Below are 22247 nucleotides of genomic sequence, written 5' to 3'. Positions count from 1 at the left end.
TGGCAGTATAAGCTAATGAGAAAGTCTATGGAACAGGTAACTGACGGGTCCTAGTGTATTGTACTGTCAGCCAGTTTAATCCTCTTTTTTTTTTTTTTCAGAGGGGAATAAAAACTTTTGCTCTACAGGGTAGCATTACTTTTTATTTCAAATATTTGGGGGCTAATAATAGAAATCCATTTTGAGCAAGCTTGGGCAAAATGCAGATTTAGTTGTAAGGCTCATGTAATTTCATTAAGGGCAGGGGGAGGTCTGGACTTCCGGGACTTCTGTGCCACCAGAACACTTTTTTACATGGTGGTCCTTTTTCAGTCCGATTTTCGTCATATGTTGTAAGTTTTTAGGCTCCAAGATTTATTGCTTGGGATACAGCCTATATTCTTTAGCTCCTGTTGGTAAAAATCTGGAAACAAATTATGTTCAAGCTTGGGTCCTGTGCCCTTTTCAAATGGATGGTCAGGGAATGCAGTGATTCCAGTTGAGTTAGATGCTGTGAGTCAAGGAGGTAAGCTTTCAGTCTAAATACATGCTTGGAATGGAGGAAAGAACATTTCTGGAAAAATGAATGTAGAAAGAAAGGATTGGATGACAGACAACAAGAAATGATACTTGAATTTGAAATTGGAGATTCCTCAGCAAAATTGATTTGGGGTTTTATTGTATTTGTGTTTGCTGTTAGGGCTTCCGTTTAGATCAAGTAAGATACTTTTTAATACTATGTGGATCATGGTTGTTGCTTACTAATTTTTTGTTTCTAACTTGCTGCTTACTTGTTATAACTTGATATTGGACAACAGAAATTAAAAGTTAATTCCTACCACTACAAATTCTTTTGTTTTCAGTATTAAGCAAGAATTTTATTGATGGACTAGGCAGGTGTATTTTGTTGACACATGATAAAACCAACTTTGACCGAAAGTCAACTTTTTAGAAGTTTGTCAAAACTTTTTTAGACGTTTATTGTTTTCAATAGTTTTTAGATGTCATATGAATATATATCTAGGTCTAAGGAATATCTGGAACTAGAAACTCAGTGTCACGAGGACCTCTTGATCACTCTTAACCCATGGTTAAATCTGTTGATTTCTTCTGTGGGATTCCTTGTTTTTTCTTTACCATAATCACTAATTTAGTTCAGATTCTGACTATACTCACATAAATGATAGTAGCGGATTCCGACTTACAAACTAAATTTCTCCCTGCCTAGGTTCGTCTTCAATAATGTGTTGTATGCGTAATTTTCCAAAAACCCTTCTATAGGGTCAATCACTGTTCAGCAGCTACTCTCAAATGAAAGTAGACTATAACAAATGCCTTTAGAAACTAAGTAAAACTAGAAAAAATAGGTTAAAAAAACTAGCCAGCCCTTTCTTTTTTTAAGTTACTGCAAATCAGGATAACCTGCTTACTCATTTTTTGTTTCTGTATTCATTCAGTTGTTTCTTTGACTTGTCTTGACTTTTCTCTGCCAATTCTGGTACAGTTTCTCTATTTCAAGCACTTGTCTCTTTCAAATACACTGATCAGTCACTTCAGACTACTCTGTTCTCTGCTTAGTCAGTATTGGGGGTGTTGCTAACTTTTTCTTTGAGAAATGAATTTTTATAAAGCAAGTCACACTTCTCATATGTGTATCCAGGAGAGAAAAATCTTGGACTTAACCATGAAAGTCAGATATTCCACTTTCCAGTTAGTGGTTTAAAAAAGAAAAAAAGAAAAATTCTTTCCATGCAGTTGGTGCATTACTTATCTTTTTGACATATAACTGAGCTAGATGTCAGCGGTTAGTGACAAGCTTTATTAAGGATAATGATCACAATTTATTATGCTCCACTGAAAAGGCTGGTGTCCATTTACCTGATCCTAGAACTGATGTGAGTGGTTCTCCAGATGGTCTCATACCAACAACTCAATATCACCTGGTACTTTAAAAAATGCAGAAACTCACACCCCACCTCAGCCCTGCTAATCTTTGAGGTGGAGTTCAGTTGTAGGTTTAAATAAGCCCTCAAGGTGATTCTGTTGCCCTTGAATAAGACAGATCAAAGGTAGAGAGCCTGTTGTTGTTCAGCTGCTAAGTCGGGCCCAAATCTTTGCAATCCTGTGAACTGCAGCAGGCCAGACTTTCCCGTTCTTCACTATCTCCCTGAGTTTGCTCAAACTCATGTTTTATTTATTTTATTGGTAATCGTACCTCTTTTGGTGATCTCTCAAAGTATCAGTTAAACACAGTTGTAAAAATTAGAGGTAACAGTAGCTTATTAAGGTAATCTTAAACACGAAATAAATATTATGAAACAAGCTGTTGGTGAATTCTCAAGGTCCATGTGAATGTTAGTTGCAAGCCTACACTAAAGTGTTTTTCTTGGTTTGGCCCTTTTTCATAATAGTGACCTCAGTGGCGTCTTGCTCGTAGAAGTGACTTCAGTTGCTAAACCTGCTTCTAATTAGCGATGCAGAATAAGTTTATGGAAAATATGAGCTGAGATGAAGAGTTCTAGGTGTTACAATAAAGTCTCTGTCAGTACATCATGTTTCTCTCTGCTTGGTTTTCTTATTTACATATAAAGGTACCACTCATCCAGTACTTTTAAAGATCAAATAAGATAGTGTAATATTCTCACTTTGTTTTTGTTAAGAAATGAGAATAAGGTAGTGAATCAAAGCATTTATCACAAATGCCTGGCATATAGAAGACGTGATGGCAGCTATATGTTATGATTGTTTATTTAACCCATCTTTTCTACATCATATTCTTATTTCTTTCTTGATTTTGAAGTTCTTTTTTCTTAAATCCTGACTCCTAATTCCTAAATTTCTGTTTCTTTGTACCAAATGCTTATACTGGACCAGGTATCTAGAGGGACTAGATCCTTGAACACTTTGTCTCTTATTGTACTTTGAAAGTCACAATAATTAAGTCAATTAAGTATGCCAGCTTGTCATTGATTTCTTTCAGAAACAGATTCACAAACTGATTTATAACTAGAGTATCCATTTATAATATGAAATATTAATAAAAGTGTTAAACAGTATTTTCTTCCTATTTCTTTCTATAAGGAAATTTTTTCAAATTATTGTTGTTTGCTTTTTACACACAAATTCTGAGTGATGGCAGTTAACTGTATGATCTAATTATTCAGTATCATCAGGTTATATCCTCCAGTTTGATGTATTCATCCTCACTATAATAAGGTGTTTCACACACAGGCTAGACTTGTTTCTGTCCATGAATAAGACTGTGATGCTACTGGAGAAATACAAAGTCTTATTTCACGATTATCCTTTTTCTAGGTTCTAAACTGACTCAGTTAAGTTTTCTTCAGAGTGTGTATGTGTATGTTATAGGTTCAGACTCTTGGGGTTAAATCTTCTTTTTATAATTTTGTCATGTTTCCCTGATACTCTGTAACACTTGACTACTGATTAGAGTGAGTACCTTCTGCAGAAATCTCATTTCATTTCATAACATGTAGATATTTCTTCATTTCACCCTCAAGAGGGTGTGCTTTTTGTGTTTGGGGGAGGTTCAGGTCCCTGGCTGAAACAGCCTGGTATACTGTTAAGAGTATGGACTTTCGTAATTAGACTGAAAATCTGTTTTCACTACTTGTAACTTGTGTGGTTTTTGGAGAAATTGCTTAATCTGCTAGCCTCTGTTTCCTCATCTATAAAATGGAGATAGCACAACAGTTTTTTAAGATGTACAGTGAAGATTACATGAAATGATTTTACATAACCCTAGAAAAGAATATATGGCTGATGTAATCCAGTATCATTCATGTATGTCATTGCTGTTTTTAATTTGTTTGGGCTGGGCTCTAAATTTCATCCCCCTTTCTTGGTTTGTTAACTTTGTTTACAGTCTAGTTTCTAATTATTCTGTTTCCCCACTCCCAAATTATGTATGGTACTCTTAGTAAATGTGAACTGACTGTTGGTGTATAATCACTGAATTGAAGCAGAAAAGAATAATAAAGATTAGGGTTTTTCTGGTTTCAGAATTACATTGTTTTACTTTTTATCATTTGTGAATTCTTGATAACAGTCCTAAGAATATTCTTCTATATGAAGATTTGTGAATGATAGGAATATGAAATGTCATCTGTTAAAAATTTAACTTTTGTTTGGTCTATTTAGGAAGGCGACATGCCGATTCATGAACTTCTCAGCCTTTATGGTTATGATAGTGCTGTTCGGCTACCTGAAGAAGATGAGGAGGAAGAAGAGGAGGAGGAAGAAGATGATGAAGATGCTGATAACGATGATAACAGTGGATGTAGTGGGGAAAATAAAGTAAGGTTATACATATGTTTTTATCTTCCTGATGTTAAAATTTTATTGATACATTGATTTTGATTGCTTGTTTTTGTCATTTCTTTTCACTCTAACTTTAAAGGCAATATATTTAAATATTAAAACTTAAGATATAGACATATATAATGCAAATTGGAAGTTCCCAGTAATCTACTCCAGAGAGGCAATAGTTTGCTCTGTCATTCTTGTTTTTTTTAATTGCCTGTTCTAAAAATATTTGTACCAACTTTTAAGATGCTATTTTTTTTAATAATGGCCAATTGTACACATTTTTATTTTGTTTTGAAATAACTTTAGGTTTGCATAAGAGGTTCAAAGATAATTCAGTGCATCTCTCTGTACTCTTTACTCGACTTCTTTTAATGTTAGCATCTTGTGTAACCGTGGTATATTCATGTAGTCTTCTAGTTTTATCTGGAATACTATGACCTTTCATCTGCAACACTTTTCTTTTTTTCTTAAAGAGATTTAATGTATTATTCCATAGGAAGAGAATATAAAAGATTCCTCAGGTCAAGAGGATGAAACTCAGTCTTCCAATGATGATCCATCTCAATCTGTTGCTTCTCAAGATGCCCAGGAAATAATCCGTCCACGTCGATGTAAATATTTTGATACAAGTAAGTAGTATTAGTTACTATTTTTTATATGATTTTTGCTGTTTAATATTTTAGTGTTTTTTTCCAATACTCTGAATTCATTGATTTGGAAGTCTTGCTCATCAGTAATGGGATTTTGTTATAGATTATTAGTTTAGCTCTACTGGGGCCATATCATCCATGAATATGCTACTGTAATTATTATGTGTCACTATGATACCTGATTTTGAGTGTGTTCCTTTTTTCCCACTTTTGACTGTTCTTTAAATTTGTTGTTTCATGGTCATCTTTTTTATTTTTCCTAGTCTTTTCCTCAGTTTTCCATTTTCTGCTTTCTTTGTGTCTCAGTCTAGATATATTCATAAGCATTGCTTTCTCTAACCAATGGTTCCCAAGTCTAAAGAAGTTGTTGGCCCTTGAGGTAGGAATATATTATACAGAGAAAGAACTCTGCTGATGTTTCTACCTCCTCAAAGTCATTGACCAGTAGTTGATACAACATTTAGCGTATATATCTTGAATATTTGCATGTGTCACTACTCCATAATGTTTTCATTCTAAGCAGGAATCCTTACCCTAGAAGTAAGATAAGAAAAAGTTAACCATTAGTGTTATTAGTTTAAATATGTAGTTTAAATTTCTGTATTTAAAAAGAAAAATACTTGAATATAATACAATAACATCTCCTGAAATGTGGTAAAGTAATGATTAAACATGGCTACTGCTTTGTGTGAATGACTTCTGTTACACATTTTTGTTTAGAGGTCAGTGTAGGGCTGCTGGTGATAATTTTATTGTGAATTTTTCTTTTAGAGATACAGTCCAACTGAAAAGTGTTATCACTACACAGAGAGATTAATTACATTTAATTATTTGGAGGAAATGTGGTATTTTACCCCAAGTTAAACCAGGAGCAGGTCCTTTGCCAAAATTTGCTTAAAAGTGGGATACTAAGTGACTGCCTCTTGAAATAATATATCATAATTCAGATGTTATTTCAGTATGCATGGAAACTATACATATAGTGCCCTTCTTAGCTTTTCCATAGGAAGAATTAATTTCTATCTGTGATGTTACCATTTTGAATTTTGTGTGCCATTGTAGAGTTGAGAAGATGCTGACAATCTAATGGTTTTCAGATTTCCCGCTTCTTTATGTAAAGGCATTCTTAGTCCAAAATGTAAACAAATAGCAATATGCCTGCTCTGAATAAAAACAGAAGTTGGGGAGACATACATGCTCTCTCTTCCTCTGTTCCCCCAAAGTGATGTTACAGCATTCTCAAGTATTTTAAGGAGCACTGTTCAGAAACTATTATTTTGTCCCAACTCTCATTTAATAAGGGAAGAAACTGAGATCATATAGTTTATTCTGTCACCAGGCTGTTGGAAGCAGAATTAGGTTTAGAAACAGATTGTCTTGACTCTGAATCAATTTTTTCCCTGAAGTTTTTTTTGTATAGTATTATTTCATGAAAATATAGTTATCTAAGAAGATTGTCCTGGAAGATCTGTGAGTTTTGTTTTTGTTTTAACTGACAGAGTAATATTTGACTAAAAATATCTCGACCTACCTCTGCAAATACCTTTTGGCATATTTAAGTATTTGATGGTAGATGTAAGAATGGACAGGCTAAGCAATCATTTTATAGTACTATTGTCTTACTTATTCTAGATAGTGAAATAGAAGAAGAATCTGAAGAAGATGAAGATTATATACCATCAGAAGACTGGAAAAAGGTAGTTAGAGCCATATTTTCCCAAAACTTAGATAAATTAATATTTAAAGAGCCATCTTCTTTTACTGAAAGTTTGATAAAGTTGAAGTAAGTCTTTTTGTGACATATGTTCAGACTTTCCCTTAATACATCCAGGTGAGAAATACATAAATTTTCTTATAAATAAAATAACGACATAGAAAAAAATCAGACCTTGTTGAACAAGTTGGTACTCAAAGCAAAATTACAAATCCAAATTTCTAAACTAGTTAGGAACTAGACTTTTGTTAGCTACACTGTAAAAAGTATCACATGTGATTTTTTTTTTTAATATATCTACTTGAGAAAACAGTTGTGGAGGTTATAGTATTTGTTAAGTAAATTTTGTTTAATGAGTTAGATTACAGGTTTTTCTATCGCATATTAATGTTGATACTCACAGCTCACAGTATATTGTGTGAAGAGATAGATTTGGACTTTGGATAACTATCCATAATTAATTTCTAAAATGAGTTTAAAGATAATGACATAGTCTTTAATTTAAACATAAAATTGTATAACAGTGTATAATTAATCTCATGGTTAAACTGAAGAATTTTAAGCTTCTGCCAAACAGTTGACTTATTAGGAAAATGTATCACATTGTTATGTAGAGTTGATTAGGACAAATCATCTATAAGAGGTGATATCATACTTATTGAGACAGATACCTGATTTATCTCTTAAAATCTCTGTTGAGGGTTTTTTGTGGTTTTTTTGGTGTTCTTTTCCCTAGGTCTGATTCTGAATTTAGTGCATAAACTGTTGTTTATGTGGAAGCAGAATAGCCCAAAATATCAAATCAAGTGGCCTTTCTGCCCTTTTTAAGTTATGATTGTTTACTTAATTAGTCAGTACTTTTGACCCTTCCCTGTGTCTTGTTTGTTAGTTTCTTTAAAGTTGTCTGGTCCGGATGCCAGGGGCACACTTAAGAGATAACCCCCTTTGTGGACTAAAATAAGGGAAAATCTGTATATTTGTAGTTGCAGCTGGGAAGAATGAAGTATTGAAATGAACTTGGACTGTACTACCCAAGGATTATGGTCTTCAGCCAGAATTGATATATTTATGGGTTTCCAAAGAAATATTGGCTTCCCTTGTAGCTCAATCAGTAAAGAATCTCTCTGCAATGCAGGAGACCTGGGTTAGGGAAAATCCCCCAGAGAAGGAAATGACAACCCCCTACAGTATTTTTGCCTGAAGAATCCCCTGAACAGAGGAGCCTGGCAGACTACAATCCATGGGGGGGTCGCAAGAGTTGGACACAACTTAGTGATTAAACCACCACAAAGAGATGTTTAGGAAAGAGAGACATCAGTGTGGGTTAAAGTGGTAAGGAAAGATTATCACAGTGCAGGATGTATTAATTTTTAATAACTTGAATGATTAATGAATGAATGGTGGGACTGAAGACAGAAAAAGGATCACAGAAGTTACTGTTCCTGTGACCTGTTGAGCAAGTGTTCTTCAGTCATTTCTAATTACTACATCATGCAGAAATTAAAATTAGAAAAGCTGGAAACTTTGGTAATCATCAACAGAAAACTGTTATTTTCTACCACATATCCAAGTTTGTTTTTTCTCCAGTATAAATTGATTTTGTATCTGGAGTGTCCCCATAGAGTATTTGATTGAGTCTTGAAAATTTTCTTTTTTTAAATGAAGCAATGCAAACTCAAAGGAGGGAGAACATGGTGGGGATAAAGCCCTCATTACTAGGAAGTATTAGTCCCGTCCTCAGGAAAATTATGTAATAAAGCAAATCCAGATTTATATAATGAAGTAAATCTAGATTGTCTTGTTTTAGTGCAATTTGTAAAAAACTATCAGGATTCAGAGATTAATCTTCTAAGGCTTGTAAGACAAAATTAAATTTTTATTGATACCTGGGATAGAGGAAACAGCTTTGAAATCAAACCTGAGTTCAAGTTATAGCCCAGAATTTAGTAATAGTGTGATCCTAAGGAAATTCATTTTCTTGAGTTTCATCTCCTTACATACATTATAGGGACAGCAAATTCAGCCTTGTCGAAGTTAGTGAGGATTAAATAAAAATTTTGCATAGATATTTGGTACATAATTCTCCTAAATACTGTTTTCCTTCATTTCCCCACAGAACAAATTTAAGGTGAAAAGTTTCTGAACACAATAGGAAAAAGGAGAGGTGTCTTTTCTTTATACTAAGCTAGGAATTATCAACCCTGACTTCATGTTAAAATCATTTAAAGAAATTTTAATGCTGATTACCATGGCCTTCATCCAGAGATTCTAGTTTATTTGGTCTAGGATGAATCCATACTTTGAATATTTTTAGAAGCACCCTAGCCAGAGTTGATAACTTGACTATTTATTCTCTGATAGGTGGAGATGAGTTAACTTAGAAGAGGCACAAGAAGTGGCAATAGGGTAATCTATTTTATAGTGAAAGATATAAGGAAAATTCCTATATATGAGTAGAGAAAATGTGTGTGTGATATTTTTAGAAAAACTAACTGGTTTTCCTGTACAGGTGCAGCAATAAATTTATTACATAGACATGTCTTTGAAGTTACACTAGATAAAATGAAATTCTAGCATCAGTGGGAAACAGTAATAGGAGAGAGGAACTCTTCAAATCCCAGGAGTTATTTAAACTTACTAGACCATGATTTCATACCTTTCCTACATAAGTCTTTTATCTGAAAATGTAGTAACGGTGTTAACATTTAGCCACAGACAGAAGAGGGTCCATGTAATTAATCTTGGTCCCTATGTCTTATATTAATAAAATCTCATCAGTGGTGACCTCTAATTGTCATTCTGAACAGCCAGTTTCCCCTAACTTGTGTTTTGACTATATAGATTGATTACCAGATTTCTTAAAATAAGATTTAATTATGTTTGGGAGAAGTTATGATTTCATCTTACATTGTTTTAATAAAAGTGAGGCACTGATTACCTGTCCATTTGGTTTGAAGTTTTATTTATTTGGCCTCTACTGGGCTTTATTCAAACTGTTTTTGTTATTTCCTTTACCTTAAAGCTCTGGTTCTCAGATTTCATTGTGTATCAGAATTATATGGATAGCTTGTTAAAATACTTAATTGCTGAGTCCCATCCTCATAGTTTCTGGTTTGGTAGGTCTGGGGTAAGACCTGAGTATTTGCATTTCTCACAGTTTCCCGGGGAAGCGGATTCAGAGACCATAGCTTAGAGTGGGTACTCTGAAAATATCTTAATTTGACTTTCTGCTTTTCGGAGTTATCTTATCAGTTGAATTACAAGAATTCATGTTTATTTCTTTTTCTCCATATTTTAAAGTAAAGTTCATATCCATTGTCTATATTGCATTTCACCCCATTATTATTACTGATACTTTCATCCAATCATATCCAAGCTCTTACTATTATTAACTCATTCATCCTCACAATACTCCTCTGAGGTAGTTAATTGGTTGTAACTATTTTATGACAGAAACCAGAAATAGTTAACCCAGGAAGATGGTAAATCTAGAAAATGGACATAAAATCTGTGTTACTCCATTTTGTTAACATTTTATATTTTTTTAAAATAGGAGATTATGGTGGGCTCCATGTTTCAAGCAGAGATTCCAGTTGGCATTTGTAGATACAAAGAAAATGAAAAAGGTGGGTCATTAATATATTTACATAGCTGAATTCATGCTTTTAAAAGGCAGGAATTGATGAACTGTTTTTATAATGGGATAAGAACATGACAGTTCATTTGTTACCCCATGATTTATGAAAGAAGACCCCTGCACCATATCTGTAAGGAATATTTTCTGTTTCTTCACTTTTGTTCATAGAAGTCTATCCAAAAAAGAAAAGTGAATGCTTCTTTGGTATTGTATTATTAGATCATTTAAGACATTCTTTTAATCTTTTTTTATATTTTAAATACTCTAAATATACCCTTTTATAACCTTTATAATTTATATTTCAAAAGGTTATTTTGTAGGTTCTTTTGTTTCAGTGGAAGCCATTGACAGATTTTTAAAAAAACAAGTATAAACAGCTGATATAAAAAGCTTATTTGCTCCTGAAATTTTTAATATTAATGAGTGTTTTGCTGTTTGTGTTATTTAATTTGGAAAAACCAACTTGTGTACTTAAATTTTGCATGACTTTTTGTTCATTTTTTGTCTAATAGTGCTAAGGTAAGTCATAAAAATTAAATACTTGAACTTCTGAAAACAGAATACTTGAGGATTTATTTTTTTAAAGTCTATTTCAAATTATCCACTTTGGGAAAGTTCCAGAGAGAGAGAGAGAATGTGTGTGTTTAATGAGTTCATGGGCAGTGTGATATCACTCAGTGTTAGAAACCTTTCTTCATTTCTTTTATTTCAGTTTTCTTTTTCACATTTCAGCTTACATATGTAGAGCCTTTGGGAGTTATAAAAGTCTTGTTTGTTTTCTTTTTAACATTCTGTCTGAAAACGTACTTTATATTCTAAGCATCTGCTTTCAGGGCACAGCCCCAGGTCAGAAGTCATTACAGGAATATCACAGGCTTTAGTAAATTCTAGTGACAAAGGAAATGTTTTAACACACTAGTAATAGCTTTCAAATTAATTTCTGAAACATAGAGGAACATTAAAGATATAAATATGGAGTGACCTTATTGTATACTGAAATTCTGTGCACAGTTTTTGTAAATCATTGTAATTGTATGCAAAAATGAATGATCCATTGGGTTTTCTATGTTTTTGTGTGTGGCAAATTAATGTTACAGTTAAAGGCAGTTTTAATTATTTCTTAATATGTTTGTCTTTTAACATTTTTTTTGTGTGTGGCAAATTAATGTTACAGTTAAAGGCAGTTTTAATTATTTCTTAATATGTTTGTCTTTTAACATTTTTACCTTATTAGATATCACAGCAAATAGTGATCACAATTTCCTATTTTGATTTAGTGTTTTTCCATTTTAGTATAATTTTAGAAAGCAATTGCTTTCTAATTTGTTTTTCCTAGAAGCTTTCTTACTCTGAGAATTTAAGCATGTTACATTGTATGAGGAACAGATGAAATTTAATACAGTGACTGCCTTATAGGAATCACTGTGATTCAGGTCCTTTCCTCTGTTTTGTAGTTCTATAATAGAAATTCATACCTTTGTCATGATATCAAGAATTCACCTGCATTTAGGTTAACCTGTCCACATGAACCAAACTCTTGTTAAACTGTTCAGTAAACCACACTATTAGGAATAAAACTGTCAAAGGGACAGTGCTGACTAGAGCCTTTTTTCCTTATAGAAAAAGTTTTATATGTTTCATTGATTTGGTGAGCACATTCAAGAGTGAGCATTTAGTTTGAGTGATTTTGATATGAGTCATAAGACTTTAAGATCTCTTGGTATCCATATAGTAAGAAGTTCTTTGGCAGATTGATTAGAATTTTTCATTGCTTTAAGGAAACCTTACTACTGGGTATCCTGAAGAGATATTGATAAAGCTTTTCTCTTAAATTTATGTAAATGATCGTTTATAGTTAACAGAGTATATTATAATCATTTGTTTATTCAGCTTTGTATCCTTAGTATACCTCAAGTGATCTAAAACATAGACACTTAGTAAATATTTGAGTTACTCGATGGTTGCAGAATAATGTTAACAGACCTTATATGGAGTCAGTGAACTTGAGGCTATCTAGGCATTCGGCCTTGGACAGATTACTTAACTGCTGCTTTTTCTCATTTATAAAATAGCAAGTATTTATAGAGCTTTTTCTCAGGAGTTACATGTGATGTTGTTAGGTGTGGCACTTAGGGGCACAGTGTTTGGCACATAGAAAATGTTTGATAAATAACATTAAATCATTATCATGATCCAGTAAATCCAGTAAATCATTAATCTTACCCTTATGTTTAGGTTTTATTATTCAGATTTTCAGAAGATAGCCATTTATACTCTTTTGCTTACAGGTGACAAAGTTTAAACTGAGTTCAGTTAGCTTTAGCAAAAAAGAATTTACTTGATTGCTTTACTGGGAAGTTCTAGCTGATCTGTCTTCAAATAAAACTGGATTTAGGGCTTTTTATAATATTAGATATCTCTCCTTTCCCTTTTTCCTTTATTGTCAGACAAGGTAGGATGGCTCCTGGGAGCTCATGACTTAACACTTTTCACGATCCTAGTCAGGAAGCAGGAAAAATGAGAACATCCCCATCCCGCTTTGCTCCAGCGAAAGTCCTGGAGAGAGCTTCTATTGACTCAGCTTGTATCTTATCCAACCAGAAGTAATTACTGTGACCCAAGAGATGAGTGAGTACTCTGGCTCATTTATCTCTTCGTTGGGCTCCAGGGTACAGTATCAACCCTGCTCAGACTGTGTGAAAAGGGTTTAATTCGCAAAAAAGTTTGCTGGGCATGTGAAAACCATGGTTGTTTCTCCCACGTTAAAAACTGAGTAAATGCTGTATCTTTGAGATAATTCTAAATAATTCAGATGCTTGGTAAACATCTTAAAAAGCACAGGACCCCTTTCCCCAAACTAAGAGTACTCTGGCCAAAGGTGTCAGTAATACTAAAACTGAGAACCCTTTACTAGATTAGTTGAGAATTAGATGGGCTACTTAGGGAAAAAAGTCAAAGAAATAAGGTATTCGCAAATTTTCATGCTTGCATGATGTAAGTTTTAGAATAAAATTACTCAGCACTAGCAGAGGATTGTGTGAATTGTTGTTTCTAATGAACATTAGACAAATTATTGATTCTTAAGTCACTTACTGAAAAATGAACACATATATTACCCTTGTGTTTCTTGTTCTATTTAGAGCATAGTCAGAAGTCATATATGTGTCATATATATGTCATACCCTTAGTGTTGAAACAGGCAGTTCCATTAATCTACACGTAGGAAAAGCTCAGACAACTTAAAATTCATGTCATTAATCACAGTGTGACCTTTTAAGAATGTGGAAATTTCTGTGGTGAACCACATTATTACATCTTACTAATTATGTTTTAGCATTTCATCCTCATAATATATTGATTAGGTAGAATTTTTACTTGAGCATTAAAATGTGATGACACAGAAACCAGAGACTAATAAATTCATTTATTTATTCATATTTATTTGTAGTCACTAGGAGTTTCCCAGATTGTCAACGTTTATGATTTTGTGGTGGTCGTTCGCAGTTTTCTGCATTAGTCTTTCCCTTTCTCACCCCCAGCACACACATAGTGAACTCCGTTAAATTATTTTGAATTCATTTTGCCTATCTGACACACTTTAAAATGCCATAAGAAGCACTTCCCCAATTAACCTGTGTTAATACATTTTGTGAACTCTTGCCTTCTGAACTCTTTCACTTAATTACTTGTAAATTATTTTTCAGTAATATAAGGTAGATAAACTTATGATTGCTTTTTAGAAGTTCTAATATTTAAATTTGGTAATTCATTAGAATGAAGTAGCTTCAGAAGATGCTGTTACATTTCAGTGATGGGGATCTTTCAAAATCCAGCGTGTTCATGAAGTTATACTAATTATTTATAATGGAGTATTTTTTCTTTTTATTGCTGTTGCATTTATAGAGGTTAATGTCATATTTATAGAGATCATTCCTCCGTATTTTCTTGTGTTTTATCATGGAAGTCGAGTTTCTCTTGGCATTTAGTCATTCTTCAATAGACATTTAATAAATATCAACTGTGTTTCCTGTTCTATTTAGAGGATAGTCAAAAGTCATATTTTATTTAGAATATAAACTTAACTGCCAAATAATCCGTCTACCTCTGGAACCAATTAAGGCAGTGTGGTTTATTCTCTGAGTATTCTAGCTGTTCTCAACTGTGTTGTTAAAAAAAACTTTTTTAACAATTTTATATTTTTATTTTTGGCTGTGCTGGGTCTTTGTAGCTGCATGGGCTTTTCTCTACTTGCAGTAGATTGGGGTGCACAACCTTCTCATTGTGGTGACTTCTCTTGTTGTGCAGCATGGACTCTCGGGCACATGGGCTTCAGTATTTGTGGTTCCTGGGCTCTAGAACACAGGCTCAGTAGTTGTGGCACACAGGCTTAGTTGCTCTGTGGCACATGGAATCTTCCTGAACCAGAAATCATTGTCATTTTTAATATATAGTAATTGTGTAGCTTTAAGTATCATATTCTCAGGGTTATCCTGTCTGGCTGAGGTGCATGCATGTTCAATTGCAGTCATGTCTGACTCTTTGTGATCCCATGGACTATAGCCTGCCAGGCGTCTTGTCCATGGAATTCTCTAGGCAAAAATACTGAAATGGGTAGCCATTCCCTTCTTCAGGGGATCTTCCTGACCCCAGGCATCGAATGTAGGTCTTCTGTATTTCAGGCAGTTTCTCTACTATCTGAGCCATGTCTGGGTACTCAGTTTAAATAACTATGTGTTTGTAACCTGTGACTTGGGACTTCCAGATTGACTCCAGAATTATCTCTCAGGTAACATGTGTTTGTTTCATAGGCTCAATGTGGGAGTATCTGGAAGAACACTGGGGACTCAGGGACCCACCCTCCATTGTCTTCTTCCTGAGTCAGGGTTTCATTGAAAGGCGCTGCCCATCTCCCACTCTCGCCCCACGAATATATGGGCTGTAGTATGGAAACAGGCTGAACAGAGCCCAGAAGTCAATAGCAGTATATCAAATTTCCTTTATCATGATCATGGGAGTTTATTGTATTTACAGTTTAGAGAGTTTTAGTAGGATTATACCAGTGGGTTAGAAAAAGGATGCAGTTTACTAAGGAAAAATTTCTAGAGATTGTCTTTTGATCTGTACTCTTTTGGGAAACAAGAGTATAATATTTTGAACTGTTTGTGTGTAGTGACAGGGCAGTGGGCAGGGATAAGGTAATTTATAAGAAAACACTTAACACAGTTCCTGGTATGTGTCAAACAAGGAAGTTTGACACTGTTAGCTATCCTTTGACTCTTAAATTCAAAGTCTTTTCTCTAGCTGTCTCCTTTCTATTGGCATCTAAGTGGTTATGTCTCCTATCTTGGGCTTCTTCCCTGGTGATTCATCAGTTAAGGATCCGCCTGCAATGCAGGAGCCGCAGAAAGACAGGGGCTCGATCTCTGGGTCGGGAAGATCCCCTGGAGGAGGGCATGGCAGCCCACTCCAGTATTCTTGCTGGGAGAATCCCATGGACAGAGGAGCCTGGCAGGCTACAGTCCATAGGATCACAAAGAGTCAGACACAATTGAAGTGACTTAGCATGCACTCACATCTCCTATCTTTAAACACCAACAAACCAAACCAAAAAGTTCTTCAGCTATGCTTCTTCTCTAGCTACTTACTTTGTCTTCCTCCCTCATAGTGGGACTTTTTTTCAAAAGAGGTTTTTGCTTCTTCACCACCTGTTTCTTCCTCATTCTTCTCCAGTATGGCTTTGCCTTCCATTTCTGCACAGAAACAGTTTTTTAAAGATTCACCTCTTCATTAGTAAATCCAGTGCACTTTTAAAATCTTCATCCTGGGGAGAACAAGATGGCAGAGGAGCAGGTGAATGTGGGGTACATCTCTCTCCATGGATACATTCAGGAATATACCTTCAGACATAGAATTGCATGCAGAATTCAGGACAGGAGTACCTGACCAGAGGAAAAGAATATATAGAGCCACCAAAAACTTGGTAGGATGAAGTAACTACGGGGAGAAATGGAAGTGTTAGTAGGACTGGACCTGCCCTCAACAGGTGGAGGAACTGAAGCCGTGGTCTGATCCCCACACTGGGGCAGTTGTCTGAGTCAGAGGAGAAACATTTAAGGCTGAGAGTGAAACAGCTGATCTGTGGCGGCCTAAACGGAATGAGAATCAGACAGTCCTTGCCGCAGCCATACAAACCCCAGAGAGGGATGCAGGTCTCGTGGATGATGCAGTGACTAGGACCTGGAGTTTAGGGATTGTGGAGCAATCCCAGGGCAAGGTCTGCTGTTGACTGTGGAGAGAACAGATCTAGGGGATGTGAGGGAGGAGATTGTGGTGGGAAATGCCTGTGGAGGAAAGCCGGGCAGCCATGGAAGCAAGGTGATACGACTGAGTCCTGTGTAGGGGCTGGAGCCATAGCCTCTCTCTCCGCACACTGCTAGCATTGGCAGCTGAACAATAGAGAGGCTGACCCAACAAACACCTGATGCACTGAAGTACAGAGCAGGACCCCAGCCAGGGGGCCCTCTATGTGCCTGACACTCTGAACAGTAGAGAAGGACCCCAGGCAAGGGAGCTCTGTAAGTGCCTGAATGGGCAGAGCTACCGAGAAAGACTGGCCAAAGAGGCCTTCTGATCGCCAGCTGCAAGAGGCTCAAAAAAAGACTGATAAGGCCATAACGCTTGTGGCGGAAGCAGTCAGTGTCGCTGCACAACTTGGCGCCGCCAGAGTTCCCGCAAGCCAAGCAGCTGCGTCACCTTCACACTCAACTCTCACTGGGGCAGAGCTGCCACAGGCAAAAGAGTCTTGCGTCTGTGCTCACGTCACCTCGGTAGTGTCTGACTCTTTGCGACCCTGTAGACTCTGGCCTGCCAGGCTTCTCTGTCAGGTAGGGGGGTTCTTGAGGCAAGAATTCTGTAGCATATTGGCCAATACTGGTTGCCATACCCTCCTAGAAGAGCCCTGTATTTCCTGCTGCCCTAGCCGCCAACTCCCCTGAGTACCTGGTGCTGCCCGAACCCCTGTGACCCAAGCAGCTGCACCACCTCCACACCTGGCCCTCACTGGGGCAAACCCAAGTCCTCCAGAGCAGCCCCAGGAGCAAACCCCAGTGGACGACCCATATAGAGGTGGAAATAAAACCACAATTGAAACCCAGGGGCAGTGTGGCTAAGGAAGAACACCCAAAACCTTCCCCCCCAGCTGTACAAGCTGCAGATTAAATCCACACGATCAACTGGCCAGACTGTGTCTGTGGAATATGTAAAAGGTCATTGAGAGCGCCCACAAAATAAAACACACTAGTCCTGTTAGCTGTGGACATTGGAGGCAAGAACACACAGGAGGAGTACCAGATAAGAATCTAAACTGCCCCCACAGCAGGTCAGAGATCAGCACAGTGTCAGAGGGCATCCTAGGGAGGTGAGTGGACAGTGACTTCCAGTGAGGGAAAGGACTCACGGCAGTGACTCAAGAAAAACATTTGTTATTCTTATGTTTTGTACTTGTTCTGTAGATTCTTTTGAATTTTTTTTTCTACCCCCCACCCCCGTTGTAGTCTTTTATTTCATTGGCACTAGGAAATCTAATTAAACTTTAGAGCTTTTTTTTTCCTCAGTCACATTAAAAAAACATTTTTTGAATTGTTATAAACCTCTGCCTCTACATTGGGCTTCTGCAGTTCTGTGAAGTTCCCCCCCCCCTTTTTTTTCTTTCCTCTTTTTTAATTTTAATTTTTTAAACATACTTTTTTTCTACATTTATTCCTTTATTTGCTTTTCCTACTGTTCTTTTCCCCTTGCAGGTAATCTTTAATGTATATAAATCTTCTTTGTAAGATTTATCTTTGTAAATCTACTTTACTTTATCTACTTCTTTGTAAGCTTTATCTACTTCTTTGTAAGCTTGCATATCTGTTCTTTCTTTCTTTTCTTTCTCGCCTTTCCTCTCAACATATTTGTTAGTTTTATTTTCATTGCTTTATTCCCCACTTAGCACCTGCTTTAGTTTTGTTTTCCAGTTTGTGCTTTAGTTAGTTTTTTTCTTAACCGGTAAATATAATTTTTGATTTTCTTTGTTCACCAGGTCAGCTACTGTACTTTATTTTTGTTGGACTGTTTTGACTTTGCTCGTGGATGTATATGTATATGTATGTTCCATTATTTAAATTATTATTTGCCTGATTTTGTAACCGCCATTTGTCTGGGGTTCATTTTTGGCCTCTCATTTTTGGATATTTGTTTTAATCTCAGTTAATGCCATGGCAAACCACTTGTGAAATCTTTGTTCCTGACTAGAGATCAAGTCCTGAGCCTTTGGAGTGGGAGCACTGACTCCAAGGCCCTAGACTACTGGAGAACTAACCCTAGGGATGTCACATAGTGAGAACTCACACAAAGGAAACCACTTGAGTACAAGACCTAGCATCACCCAACCACCAGTAGCAACCTGTGCAGGACATCTCATCTAAACAACAAACAAAACAAAAATACAAACCTCATCATCAGAAGACTGGATTACCACCTCACTCAGCCTTGCCCATCAGAGGAAAAGCAAACAAACAAAAACCCAGCACAAATCTCACCCTGTTAAGCTTACACAAACCACTGGACCAACCTTAGAGGGCAGAAACCAAAAGGAAGAAGAAATTTACCTTGAAGTCACCTTGGGAAAGGAGACCTCAAACAATAAGTTTGAAGAAAGAAAAAAAAGAAAGAAAATGCAGAGAAAGACTGCACAAATGAAGGAGCAAACTAGAAACACAGAAGTGAAAATAAATGAGGAAATAGGCAAACTACCTGAGAATTCAGAATAATCATAGTAAAGATCAAAAACCTTGAAAACAAAATGAAGCAAATGCAAGAATCAATTAACAAAGACCTGGAAGAATTAAAGAATAAACATACAGAGACAATACAATTACTGAAATTAATAAATCTCAGTAATGCTCTAGGAGGAGTCAATAGCCGAATGTCTGAAGCAGAACAAATCAATGAGCTGGAAGATAAAATGATGGAACTAACTTCTGAAGAGCAGAATAAAGTAAAAAGAATGAAAAGAACTAAGGATCGTCTCAGAGACCTCTGGGACAATATCAAACGCACTAACATTCCAATTATAGGGGTCCCAGAAGAAGAGAAAAGGGTATGAGAAAATTTTTGAAGAGATTATAGTTAAAAATTTCCCCAACATGGAAAAGGAAATAGTCAATCAAGTCCAAGAGGCACAAAGAGTCCCATACAGGGTAAACCCAAGGAGAAACACGCCAAGACACATACTAATCAAACTAACAAAAACTAAAAGAAAGAATTTTAAAAGTAACAAGGGAGAAGCAACAAGTAACATACAAGGAAAACCCCATAGGCTTAGCAGCTGACATTTCAGCAGAAACTCTGCAGGCCAGATGGGAATGGCAGGATGTATTTAACGTACTGAAAGGGGAAAGTCTACAAAGATTACTGTATGAAGCAAGGGTCTCATTCGGAATTAATGGAGAAATAAAGTTTTTCAGACCACCAAAAGTTAAGAGAATTCAATACCACCAGACAAGCTTTAACAATAAATGTTAAAGGGACTTATATAGTCAAGAAATACAAGAAAAATGATCTATAAAGTCAACCCTAAGCAATTAAGAAAATGGCAATAGCAACATATATATCAATAATTAAATGTAAATGGATTAAATGCCCCAACCCTAAGACAGACTGGCTGAATGGATATAAAAACAAGACCCATATATATGCTATCTACAAGAATCCCACTTCAGACCTCAAGACACAGACTGAAAGTAAGAGGATGGAAGAATATATTCCATGCAAATGAGAAGCAAAAGAAAGCTGAAGTAACAATCCTCCTATCAGACAAAATAGACCTTAAAATAAAGACTATTACAAGAGGACACTTGTAATAGGAAGGACACTGCATAATGGTCCAGGGATCAATCCAAGAAGAAGACATAACAATCGTAAATACCTATGTACACAACATAGGAGCACCTCAATATATAAGACAAACAGACATAACAGGAGAAGTTGACAGTTAACACAATAATAGCAGGAGACTTTTAACACCCCACTCACACCAATGGACAGATCATCAAAACAGAAAATTAATAAGGAAACACAGATCTTAAGTGATACATTAGATGAGATGGATCTCATTGATATCTTCAGGACATTCCATCCAAATGCAGAAGAATACACCTTCTTCTCAGGTGCACATGGGACATTCCCCAGGATAGTCCACATCTCGGGTCACAAATCAAACCTCAGTAAATTTAAGAAAATTGAAATCGTATCAAGCATCTTTTCTGACCACAGCGCTGTGAGACTAAATATCAGTTACAAGAAAAAATCTGTAAGAAATACAAATACACGGAGGTTAAGCAACACATTTCTAAATAACCAACAGGTTACTGAAAAAATCAAAAGGGAAATCAGGTAATTTCTAGAAACAAATGACAACTCAAAACCTCTGGGATACAGCAAAAGTAGTTCTAAGAGTGAAGTTTATAACAATACAATCCTACCTCAAAAAACAAGAAAAACATCGAATAGACAACCTAACTTTACACCTAAAACAACTGGAAAAAGAACAAAAAAAAAAACAACCCGAAATTAGTGGAAGGAAAGAAATAATAAAGATCTGTGCAGAAATAAATGAAAAAGAAATGAAAGAGACAATTAGTAAAGATTAATAAAACTAAAAGCTTGTTCTTTGAGAAGATAAAATTGACAAGCCTTTAGCCAGACTCATCAAGAAAAGAAAGAATCAAATCAACAAAATTAGAAATGAAAAAGGAGAGGTTACAGCAGACAACACAGAAATACAAAGGATATAAGAGACTATTATGAAAAACTATATGGCAATAAAATAGATAACCAGGAAGAAATGGACAGATTGTTAGAAAAGTTCAATCTCCCAAGACTAAACCAGGAAGAAACAGAAATTAATGAACAACCCAGTTACAAGCACTGAAATTGAATCCGATCAAAAATCTCACAAAAAACAAAAGCCCAGAACCAGATGGCTTCACAGGAGAATTGTATCAAGCATTTAGAGAAGAGCTAATCCCTCTCTTTCTAATACTCTTTCAAAAAATTGCAGAGGAAGGAACGCTTCCAAACTCATTCTGTGAGGCCACTATCACCCTGATACCAAAACCAGACAAAGACAACACAAAAAAAGAAAACTTCAGGCCAGTGTCACTGATGAACATAGATGCAAAAATCCTCAACAAAATTTTAGCAAACAGAATTCAGCAACACATTGTAAAGCTCATACACGATGATCAAGTTGGGTTATTCCAGGGATGCAAGGATTCTTCATTATGCGCAAATGAATCAGTGTGATACACCATATTAACAAATTGAAAGATAAAAACCATATGATCATCTCAACAGATGCATAAAAAGCGTTTGACAAAATTCAGCACCCATTTATGATTAAAATTCTTCAAAAAATGGGCATAGGAAGAACCTACCTCAACATAGTAAAGGCCATATATGATAAACCTACAGCAAACATTATTCTCAGTGGTAAAAACTTTAAAGCATTTGGCCTATGATCAGGAACAAGACAAGGGTGTCCACTTTCACTGGTGTCCATTATTCAGCATAGTTCTGGAATAATGGACAAGGGTGTCCATTATTCAGCATAGTTCTGGAAGTCCTAGCTACAGCAATCAGAGAAGAAAAAGAAATAAAAGGAATCCAGATCGGAAAAGAAGAAGTAAAGCTCTCACTGTTTGCAGGTGATATGATACTGTATGTAGAAAACCCTAAAGATAGTATCAGAAAATTAGTAGAGCTAATCAGTGAATTTAGCAAAGTTGCAGGATACAAAATCAATACACAGAAATCACTTGCATTTCTATATACCAATAATGAAAAATCAGAAAGATAAATTAAGAAATCAATCCCATTCACCATTGGAACAAAAAGA

At 35.7% G+C, this 22247-nt stretch overlaps 1 protein-coding gene across 12 annotated transcripts in view; it reads left to right on the top strand.

Annotated features, from left to right (window-relative positions):
- The window catches only part of MIER1 (MIER1 transcriptional regulator), a 69385-nt gene that overhangs the window by 24999 nt on the left and 22139 nt on the right, over positions 1-22247 (top strand). For all 12 annotated transcript variants that reach the window (XM_065911246.1, XM_065911260.1, XM_065911240.1 and 9 more), the window contains 4 exons: positions 4141-4296; positions 4805-4937; positions 6591-6655; positions 10226-10298. In XM_065911246.1, the coding sequence (XP_065767318.1) occupies positions 4141-4296; positions 4805-4937; positions 6591-6655; positions 10226-10298 (427 nt within the window). The remainder of the gene's footprint in view (positions 1-4140; positions 4297-4804; positions 4938-6590; positions 6656-10225; positions 10299-22247) is intronic.

This window comes from Muntiacus reevesi, chromosome 1, assembly GCF_963930625.1.
Source record: "Muntiacus reevesi chromosome 1, mMunRee1.1, whole genome shotgun sequence".
Taxonomy (NCBI): Eukaryota; Metazoa; Chordata; class Mammalia; order Artiodactyla; family Cervidae; genus Muntiacus; species Muntiacus reevesi.
Note: the sequence above shows the minus strand (reverse complement) of the source record. Positions and strands in the feature narration are given on the sequence as shown.